Source organism: Quercus robur, chromosome 2 (assembly GCF_932294415.1).
Source record: "Quercus robur chromosome 2, dhQueRobu3.1, whole genome shotgun sequence".
NCBI classification, from domain to species: domain Eukaryota; kingdom Viridiplantae; phylum Streptophyta; class Magnoliopsida; order Fagales; family Fagaceae; genus Quercus; species Quercus robur.
Window position 1 is genome coordinate 84,358,165 of NC_065535.1, and position 11,009 is coordinate 84,369,173.

The 11,009-nt window shown below is 36.8% G+C and overlaps 2 protein-coding genes across 4 annotated transcripts; one reads left to right on the plus strand and one right to left on the minus strand.

Annotated features, from left to right (window-relative positions):
- The first annotated feature begins 530 nt into the window (after positions 1–530).
- On the plus strand, positions 531–5,556 carry LOC126715453 (uncharacterized). 2 transcript variants are annotated; one of them, XM_050416051.1, is made up of 9 exons: positions 531–788; positions 832–879; positions 1,001–1,075; positions 1,161–1,287; positions 1,620–1,733; positions 2,727–2,925; positions 3,037–3,082; positions 4,150–4,225; positions 4,985–5,556. In XM_050416051.1, exons 3-9 carry the CDS (start codon positions 1,019–1,021, stop codon positions 5,233–5,235), a joined length of 870 nt encoding a protein of 289 aa, XP_050272008.1. In that variant the 5' UTR covers positions 531–788; positions 832–879; positions 1,001–1,018; the 3' UTR covers positions 5,236–5,556. The 2 variants fall into 2 exon arrangements, with proteins under 2 accessions (XP_050272008.1, XP_050272009.1); XM_050416052.1 differs by lacking the exon at positions 832–879 and having other exon boundaries at positions 531–787; positions 1,016–1,075.
- An 825-nt stretch (positions 5,557–6,381) lies between these two features.
- On the minus strand, positions 6,382–10,712 carry LOC126715452 (probable galactinol--sucrose galactosyltransferase 6). Of its 2 annotated transcripts, none has more exons than XM_050416049.1 (6): positions 10,520–10,712; positions 10,343–10,402; positions 8,911–10,253; positions 8,326–8,535; positions 8,054–8,188; positions 6,382–7,198 (listed from the first exon to the last, which is right to left on the minus strand). In XM_050416049.1, the coding sequence occupies exons 1-6, from the start codon at positions 10,652–10,654 to the stop codon at positions 6,583–6,585; spliced, it is 2,499 nt and encodes an 832-aa protein (XP_050272006.1). In that variant the 5' UTR covers positions 10,655–10,712; the 3' UTR covers positions 6,382–6,582. The 2 variants fall into 2 exon arrangements, with proteins under 2 accessions (XP_050272006.1, XP_050272007.1); XM_050416050.1 differs by having other exon boundaries at positions 10,343–10,388; positions 10,522–10,672.
- Positions 10,713–11,009: the final 297 nt, after the last annotated feature.

Here is an 11,009-nt window from a genome sequence, read left to right on the forward strand (position 1 = left end):
TATTTAGTATATTTCTGTTACAACCCGGCCCCCCCAAGTGTTCATTCCTGGCTATGCCCCTGCGTGTCACCTGTCTTCCCAATTAATCAATAGAGTTCAGCAAACAACGTTAACATCATCCGTGAAAAACAAAAACAAACCCCAAACAAACTCCATCTTCATTCTTCTCCGATTTCTCTCTCAGAAGCTCTGTCGCTCTCTCTCTGTCCCTCTCTGGAAGGAAAGAAAACCCATCAAACCTTAATGGCCTGTTTGGAAGTAAAAAAAAAAGGAGGAGAGTAAAGTAGAAGAAGGGAGAGTAATTTACTGACTTTGTTTGGAAGTTTTTTAAAGAAGAAAGGAGAGAGATTTGGAGCGGTTTCAAATACTTCTAACCCTTTATTTTTAATTCCCAAAATTGAAGAGCTTTAAATAGAGAGAAAAATAGAGTAGATAAATTATTAACTAAATGAATTCGTTAATTTATCATTTTTAAATTAACAAAATTACAAACTTATTCTATAAATGATCTTTCCTGAGAAAATAGGTAAATGAAAAAAAAAAATGAAACAATTTTCCATTTAGTTTTTTTTTTTTAATTTTCCTTGAGCTTTCTCGGCAAACAAACAGGATTTAGAAACGAACCTGGTTTGGTTTAGGAGGGGTTTTGTTGCGGCGGAGGATCTCGACGAGTGGGACCACGAAGGCCAGGGTTTTACCAGAGCCGGTGGCGGCGTCGACGGCGACGTCCAATAATATATTTTCTTGGGCAGCTTGGACCAGCGTGCAGAACTCGAAGCCGGCTTGGGTTAGTGCCCATCACGTCCAATAATATACTTTTTTCTCACGAATTTGCAAACCCTTTAACTGGTTTTGAAACTTCCTCGATTATCAATACCGGTAGTCATTATCATATGAATGCTTGAGAAAATGTTTTATTTTGAATATTCAGTTTCAATACCATGTTTTACTTCTTCTTTTTCAAATTTGATTTTTACCTTATGATTTCAAATATCTGCAGTTTTTTTTTCGTAAGCAAATGGATCTCTCTCCATTCAAGCTAGACATTGATGAGCTTATAGGCGAGTTTGCTGAGGTACCATTTTCTAATTATACCATTCTTCTTAATTTAAATTATTAATTCGTTTTTATATTTTAATCCTTGTGGATTTTTTTAACAGGGTGAATCTACAGCTTTGGCTGATATGAAGAGAGTTTGGCTTTCTAGAAAGTTCTCCTACATATATGAGGCTAGTCCTTCTTCCAACTTGGCCTTCTTTATGCAATCTTTGTATGCCCATTCAATTGGTACGCTCTTTTACATTATTCAATTTAGTTATTAATTGTGTTTAATCTATCTAATTGCATCTCTTATTGTATTATGAAAACAATGGAATGAGAATTCATTGAATTTTATATGAAACTTTTTTGATTCAGAGGTTGTTATGTCCACAAAAATTACTAATTGCGTAAATTTTATGTTACATTAAGTTTTGCCAATGAATATTAGCTCAAATGGCACTTCCTCAATCTACAAAAGTCATGGATAGAAAACTCATTGGATGCGTGTGGAACTTTCTCGTCTCTATTATCTTTGTGTTTTTGCCATGGTATTGTAACTCTTGAGTATTCCTGTGCAGGTTACATTGTAGGTAATGCTTCTTTATCACGCAGATTGGGTGGGCTCTATTGCCTTTACTGCCTCTATGAGACTCAGCCTTTCAAACCTCCTTTCAGAATATATCTATCCCTTGGTATGATTGTACACTAAACTTGGTACTAAAGTGCGTTCAATGCTTTTACCGACTGCACTCATTGTATGAATTTAAACCTTTCAAACTACCTACCTTATGCCTGCAGTTTAAGTTTGTAGTGTTTGGCTATATTATTGTGACATAAGTAAACTAATATTTTAAACCATCTTCTCTTAGGCTTTTCTTTGACTTTTCCCATGCTCAAATTCTGATGATCTTTTCTATTATCATGTCCATATATGCTATTGATGTAGATTTGCATTCAATAGAAGGTGTAATTGTGGTTTCTCTTTTAGTGCATTGATGGATTGTTCTGTTTTGTTGTTTTTTTGTTGAACTTCCTAAAGCTTAATTTTCTGCATGTTGCCTAATCTAGCAATTCCAGACCATGGTATTTATCTTCAAAGTGATGCTAAGTATGATAATTGATGGCTTCATGAAGTGCTTTATAGGAGTAGGTTCAAAAGTCAAATCCATTTGTTGTTGGGGCAGAGCGTATGTTATTGTTGTGGATGGCAAACTCCCTACTTGGATTCATGAATGATTGAAATAACATGTATTGCTGTTAACCATTAATTTTCCTGACTGGAGGTCAATTTTACCTTCTTCTTCTTCAGTTCTTCTTTCCTTTAAAAAAAAAAAATTCATACATGTCAGCTGCCACTTTATTATTCTTAAAACTGTGAAATCATTGTTGATGTGAGAAAAAGAACAACATAAACATCTTCTCTGTTTTACTTTCCTAAAATTGATATGGAAAGAGTTGGTTGTGATTGTTAGTAGGTAAAGGCACCGATTAGTTTTAATCTATACTCGAATATTATACTCTGGTACTATTCCTTTCAGCTCTGCCAGCTTGGTGGCTGGTTTATTTTTGACTCATGCATGGACTCTAATGAAAGTGTTATTATATGCTTTGTTTAACCAAAACCTAGGATGTCCTCTCTCTCTCTCTCTCTCTCTCACTCAGCTTACTTCATTCCCATTTGACAGGAGAGCTGAAGAAACTTACAAACCTTGTTGTTGATGCAAAAGAAAAAGGTATAAATGTGGTATCTGCTTTGGTCAAAAGGATGCTTGAGAAAAAAATGTTCCTCTTTGGGTCTGTGGAGATGAATGAAGGCTCTGTTACAGAGACAGTAAATCAACTCACAGAATTACAGAATGCCCGCATTCAAGTTGCATATGATAAGTATGTTGCAACATATTATCTTTATTTTATGTTTTTTTTACTAAACATATTACACGTGATTTCACATAATCTGAACATATTATTGCTTCCTGCTTTCCTTTTGACTAACAGGTTATTTGCTAACACTCGGATAGAGCACTTCCTCCGCTTGGACTTGGTAAATATCATGGTGCTTTATGAGATACATTTATATATCTTTACACTCCTTGAGCAGACGCATGATCAGGGATGTCAACTTTTTGGATTTCATTATAATGACATAATTGGTGAAAAATACATTATTTTTCTTTCAGATTATAGTGTCTCGCTCTAAGGGGCTGAGAGTAGTTCAGAATTCTGCAACTTTTGAACTTATTCAACAAGAAATCTACCACTTTTGAATGGTTGCATCCATATAAATATTTCAACTACGTGATAAATCATAGAATTTTGAAATTCTTCCAAAATTGCGATATGTAAACTATAGTAGGATGTTACCAATTGGTTTAGGGCATACTGAGCATTGATGACTGTTGCCAATGCTCCTTGTACTGATGTCATCTTCTTCCCCATTAGAAAGGATGGAAGGTAAGTTCATGGGTTCAATATTTTGCAGTGCATGAGTCGAGTATTTACCTATCAATGGAAAGCACTGATGACTGCTGGAGATCATTTAACCCAAACCAATCCAATTGTAAATGTAATTAGGGAAAAGCAAAGTGAGATTTAACCCAACTTAGATGGCTCCAGACCAAACACAAGCTGCAAATGTTGTAATAACCTTGAGAAGAGTATGTGAAATTTGATTGAATTTTTCTTTGGGAGTGCTTATTCGACTTCATTGATTGATGTCGGTGGCGGATCCAAAGTTGAATGAGGACTGACCAGTTATCTGGCTGTTTGCTAACTTCGAATTGCATTGTTGAAAATTGTTCTGTACTTTGAAAGTAGTACTTTTAACTTAAAATGATTTTTCTTCTGGGGTTAATGTCCTCTTATGAACACACATCTTTCAGTTAAATCTACAATTCACCCAGAGGTTTTTGAGGTGTGTGTAGATTGACAGTCAGTTTGTTTTGCCTGTTATACCTTTTAGCCACTTATCAGCTTGTTGATTAGGTGATCCTTCATTGTCATACTGGGTACTGTGTTCCTGTGGATTTCATTTTATACTTCTCTGCAAATTAGCTTGTTTTGCTTATACTGCATCTAACATCCTTCATCCCCCCCACCCATAAATACCAGGGTACGGAAGTTGACTTGAATGTGCTACAGAAAATGTCAAAAGAATATGCAGAGTCAAAGAAATTGGCCATTGAAGGTATTTTATTTTTCCTTACCTAATTCAGCAGCAACAGAATAAGCAGAGAAATATGGGAGCAACTTATATGTTTCCAAGTGTTATCACGATATTTAGTGGTGCTATCTTTAGCATTCTAGAAAGCTAGTATGGTGCATCAACCCTGAAGATATTCAGATGAAATTTTTTAAGCTATTATTTTTCACTCTAATTTCCTTCACACAGTGCAACCTAAAAGATCTTATCAACTAATCTTAGGCATTCAGTGAGTACATCTGGTATGACTTGTCTACGTACTTTTAGGTCAGAATGGCCAATATGATTTTCAATGATGTTACATAGATTTTTTGTTTTTAATTTATATCTCTTAAAATCCATATCCTTGACAAATGTCATGTTCGTTGTCAATACCAAATACTTATTAAAAAGAATTGTGAAAACTGAATAATCTCCAAATTATTTATGAAATTCCTAATACCCACATTTTCTCTACTCTTTTAGAATGACAACATTCACATTTATATTTTGCTTTTTTAAACTAGTTTCACTGTTAAATCTTCTCTCAAGATTACATGCAATATTATTTGTAACTCCCCCCACCTCTAAAAAAGATAAAAACAAAAAACTGATTTTACCATGCACTGTTTGTAGTGCCACTTAATGCAAATTCTTCTACTGTCTCCCTTGTTACAGACAGTTTTGTCCTTCTGTCCTTTAAGAAGTTTAATTATGGTAATTCAATTCTTTATTTATGCCTCTCATCTTGATTTCTTGTTAAAGAGGCCAGCAAGGTGGTGGATACCCAAGACATAACGCACATATCAGAAGATAAGAAATTAATTGGAGATACAGTAGAGAAGATATCTGATGACTGGAATGTCCAAAAAGATATCTTTTATCGACAAACAGGATTCAGCCAGCAACCTTGTGGAGAACAACAGCCGCTGTTGCAGCTACAACAAGAAGAGCAACAACAGCAAGATGATGACGACTTTGATCAAGAACTGGAACAACTACTATTACAAATGTAATGGCAACGGCACCTGTGGCAGCTTCATGAAGGCACAGTTTCCTCCACAGTTGAGCAAGGTTCAGGGGCAGGGATAGTTTCTGGATATTTTTTATTCCATTCTTATTGCACTTCTACACAAAAGCATCTCCTCCTAATTTTGTTTCAGAAAGGAAGAATGCTAATGGATCCTTGGGTTAGGTTCTTATTTGATTATGCCCCATCAGTACGTACAGTGGATTTGTAAATACAGCAAACGATTGTGTAGGAGTGAAATCATGAATGATGGTCTGTTTAGAATATGCATTCAATTAATTCATTCAAAGGCTTCCTATTACAAAAATTTCCTGTTAATCTTGCAATTGACATGAGTTTTTGTTAATTATTTGGAGGAGAATGGAAGGCCATGTCGCTGGTTGTTAAATTGTAGAGGGTTAACAGAAGAAATTCCTAGCTCCACTGATCAAAATGATACAGTAATTGAGTTTGAGCCCGCCAATTAACAAACAGAATGTTGGAAGTCACTGTTATCTTCACTGATATCAGGATTAGAGTACAGCTTTGTATGTGACACGAAGAATGTGATGATCCCGGTGACTGCCATTGTGTTCAATTGGAAACCAAGCTTTCCATTGAGCATGTCTCCATTTTATTCCATTTAACTTCTTTTTTTATGGGTTTAAATTTTGGGCAAAGTGAACATGCATGTAATCTGATTTGTGATCATCCCAGTGGTAATTAATGACTTCATCATATGTTAATGGTTCTCTCCATCCCGCTGGGCTGTTGTATTCATATTTGTATTTCTTTTTCTTATTTTTGTTATCTGAATAAATATAAATAACAAAAATAAAACAAGAATAATTTTTTTTTTTTGATGATTGTTTGTAGGTACTTGATGACTCAATTAAAATGGACAATGGTCAGCTTACAAATAACTGCACGGCTCTGAGGGGAATTCGAATGCAAATTCTCTTTTATGATAAAAGTGGTCAATGCTGCTCTGCAAGGCTCTGGACAGAAAGCCATGCTTCTTATTATCATCGTCTGGGGCCTTGATGTTTCTTCATATAATTTTGATTGTGCTGGTCAGTTTGAAACTGCTATTTTGATTAGTGTTCTTTCTATATTTTTTTTTTAAGGAAAAAAAATGTAAAGACATGGTATATATTATGCAAAAGAAAGAGACTTTATTTAGATTTATTTCCCTCCGAATCTTACATTAACTAATGAACCCAACATACAATAATGGGTTTGTTAAAATACAACAGACACAATGGCAAATCCCTCTCTCATCAGAATCCCAAATAGCCCACCCAGCATTTCACCCTCCTCTACCTCTCTTTACCTAATTGATACAAAGAATTGCTCATAACTCAAACTCAATAAAATGAACCTTCTGACCCTCCTCAGGCAACTGATCCAAGCTCAAAGTCACCAAACCAGACTCCGAATCATACACAAACTCAACCACATTAGAATCCACAATGCACCTCTTCGGCCTGGTCATTGAATATGCACCAAATTTACCACACCCTTTAACCTCTAAATAAACTTTACCAACCAACTCTGAACTCTTATTCTCCACTTCATATTCCAACCCTTCGATAGCTCCACCAGCATTGAACATGTTGATGAGTCCAAAGGGAGCAAAACCAAAACCGGGTGCTAAAACCTTGATGGGTGTGACAGTGAAAATGTCATGCTCAAGGACCTTGAGTGACACTGGCATGGATGCATTGTATGGAAGGACTACAAGCTCACCCGACCGGTGACAGTAGACGGCACAGTCACCGTTCCAGTTGGGCTCAGTGGCGGCCTCCGCTATGAGATGGACGTCACGGCCTCGAATGTAGCCAGTGAGAGAGTCTGATTTGGTTTGGTGGAAGGTGTTCTTTCTTTCAATGCTGTTCCAGGCTGCACCTTGGCAGTTGTATACACCCAGGACTCCAGTGTACTTGTTCATATTCCATATCTTCAGCAAGCTGATGCATCATTTAATTTAATTTATTTTGTTAGAATTTATATATATGCTTCTTTTGAAATCAAAAAATCATCATAAGCTGGGTAAAGTATAAGTATCTCAAAGTATTTACTTGATCAATAAACTACTTAAAAAATGAAACTGGGGTCTTCTTAGGATTGATTCTGAATTTTTAAAGCTAGATTGCATACAGTTTAAAAGGTTATAAATTAAACCTTAAAATTTAAAACTGCTTTCATTACTGATTGCAAGAGCATCCTAGCTAGGCCTTGGCAGGGTTCAGTGCAGCACATGTTTAGGGAAGCTAATAAGTATGTTGATGGTTTAGCTGTTTTGAGAATTACTTTAAATAATACCTTTTGTCTATATTGGATTTGTCCAACCTCTTTGTATTTTGTGTATCTATGGAAAGTCCAACAAATATCTACTCTAGATTACTGTAATATGTTTATTTTGGGTTGTTAATAACTTAATATATATATATTTCACTTTCTCAGCCCAAAAAAAAAAAAAAAAAAAAAAAAAAAAAAAAAAAATCTAATGTAGAAAATTAATCTGAACAATTGTTTTTTATTAAAGACCTTTTTTTTTTTTTTTTTTAAGTTTTATACCATTAATGAGCCTATATTTGTTACCTCAAAAGAAAAATCAGTATAATTTAGTATGGATGCTTTATAAATCAAGCATTTTTTTTTTTTAAATCATCATAATTTATTTAACACACGCTAAAATTCTATATGCCAAGTTCTAACTCTACTTTTACTTTAGCAACTCCAAACTGCTATTCAATTAATGAGAGAGATGATTCTCAAAAAAAAAAAATTAATGAGAGAGAGAGAGAGGAAAAGGTAAATACCTAACACCATCACGGGCTGGGTCAGTGAACAAGCAATCCCTAGTGGGCCGACCAGGCAAACGGGCTCGAAGGATGGAACCATCAGGCAACACCATCTTCTTTAATAGCTCAAAATTGTGGTTCCCTGGCGCATCACTGTACCCCCAAAAACACAATCACAAATACACATATATCCGTTAGAGTTGCGTAATAAAGTGATGAATAAAACTGGTGAAATAATGAATGACTCATTATGAGTATTTAATAAAACTAACTACTCAGTACTCACTTACCTAACATAAAGTGGGCCACCACTAATAGCCCTGGCTGATCCATGGTAATCAGCAGCTGGGTGAAGAGAGTGAAACATATCCCAATCAGGCTGCATAAACTCCCCCAAAAACACACTGTTGTATGACACTGCCGCTATGTGTATTGTATGTGATGTCGGATCCCGCGGGAAAAAATCATCTGATGCTCTCACCACTGCCGTTTGTTTCGAGCTGCATCAATCACATCATTTGTCACTCACTTTATCAAATTATATCTCAATTCTCACTAATTGTATAATAAATAAATAAAAATTATTTTCATTTTAACCATTCAATGATTTTCATCAAGTGCTCATGACGATCACATTTAATGTATAGTATTATTTTTAGTAAAATATTTTTAGTAATACAACACTTTAAAGAAAAAAATTCAGTAATTTTTTTGCTAACAAAAGTTAGATAAGGCTTTTTCTTTTTTTGCTAACGAAAGTTAGATAAGGCTGTTGCCTAAAATAGACAGTAATTTCATTGTTATAAACTGAAAAACATATCATGAAATGTTATATTACTAACTATATCGAACTAATTCAAGCAAGGAAAACTTACCAGTAAAGTGCATCAGTGTTGTGACTCATGCAAGAAATGATCCCATTATCAGGGAAATTCCTAGCCACGGAAGCATCAAGAGCCTGATGATACTGCCGGGTCAACTCGACCCGACCACCAAGCCCAGCTCCAAGTGTCTCCAGTATACACTGCACGTCCACCTTAACCCCATCTATACCCGCAGACGCCAAATAACTATGCAACTCGTTGTAAAACTTGTACACACTCTTTGGGTTCACCAAACCCAATCCTTGTGTCGCCATAACATCGGTCTTCCACGTGGGATCATTCTCTATCACTCCCTTTGTCGTCGTTGGATATTTCATCAACGTCCCATATTCCTCCATCTCCTTCACACCCGGGCGGACCCCACCCCAGTACCCAGTAATCGCATGCCACACGTACACGTACTTCAACCCATGTTTCTCTTTAGCTATATTCACTATGCTCTTAATCCCCACCGTCGGATCGTCCTTGTTTTGAAACTTCGAGTTTTCCTTAATCCCAGTCAACCTAAGCAACGGCTGCTGATTCATCTCGCTCTGACTCTCCTCCTTTGAATCCTCACCGACCGATTGCCACCCATCATCGATGATCACAAACTTCGATGGGGTCCCACCAGCGGCCAAAGATTCAAGCCCAGCTTCAACCCCTTCTTGAGTCACTTCTTGATAAAACGCATCCCAGGTGCACCAACCGAAATAGTCAACGATCCCAGGCAATTTTTTCTCGTGCCTTTGACGGAAAGTCTTCAGATGCGATTTAACGGCTCTGATCGCGTCTGTGATCGTGGCAAAAGGATCAGTCCCTGCGCTGATAAACAAGGAGTGAGTAAACGACGACGCTTTGGTGTCCACGTCACCGCTCTCCAAACAAAGCTCCAACTCGTCGCGATCATTGCCTTGTAAAACCGCACGGAACGAGCCTTCGATCAAAGGAAGGAAAACCGTGTAGACAACCGGGTTCTCCTCGTTTTCGTCGAGGTGGGACCCATCTTTGGTCTCGACCAATAGGAACTGAGTCTCTAACGGAATGTCTCTTCCTTTATCGCCCATCTTCTGGGCCATCCACCATAACTTGAACCGAAAGCACGACATGAACCGGACCTCACGTAGCGTTCCTAGAGAAACCACGTGCCTACTGTTTTCTTTGTCGAAAACAGCACCAACGAACACGCCCTCGACCGGACCGGTCTCCGAACCGGACGTTGCTATCACATTGTCCGGTACTCCTGTTAGGATTGTTCGGTCTTTTACTAGGATCTTCCTGTCGGAGATCCTAACCGCCTGCTTAATCGTCATTTTGTCTTCTTCTTCTTTGCACGGGGCTCTTAGATCGTTTCTCTGCGATTCCAAGGAATTAAAAGTCTTAGATTCATTGAATTCAGCTCTAAATTATTATTTTTTTTAATGTGGGTTTAGTAAGTAAATACCTTAAAGGAAAATACGGGAAATATTCGATTCGAATAAGAACAACACCTGCGAATTCCAAAACATGCACAAACAAAACAAACTTTGTTAGTTTTTTGAACTATTCAACTTAAATTTCCCTTCAATTTCTCGGGAACCAAACAGACTGAATTAACGAAGATAAAGGAAAATAGAAAAGTACCAGAACTCGAGAGTTGTTTGAGTGGCTTTGGAAACAAAAGAGAATACGAGGACGAAGAATGCAATGCGGTTGGGTTTAAGAGACTAGTATTTATAGCTGGAGATCGAGCACTGTATCTAAAATTTGACACCATTTTTATTTTACTTTTTGAGTTCTTCTGGGTCTCGACCTTCTGTTCCTGATTTCGAGGGATGTGGCTTTGCGTTATCTACTTATCCAACGGTACCAAAATACCCGACACGTTTTTGACAGTTAAAGTTGACGACGGATATGATTACCACGTCAGATACACTTGGTATACATTAGTACACAACTTATCATTATTCTCCGTAGAGTTATCAATCATAACACGATAATAAGAAGAAGAAAAAAAATCTAAACGTTAATTTTTGTTGATCGTACACGTGTTTTTTAGGGTTGAAGTGATCACAGAAGGTGTGTGGTACTGTTTGTGGTTTGAATGATTGCCCTAGTACGCTAATGAAAAG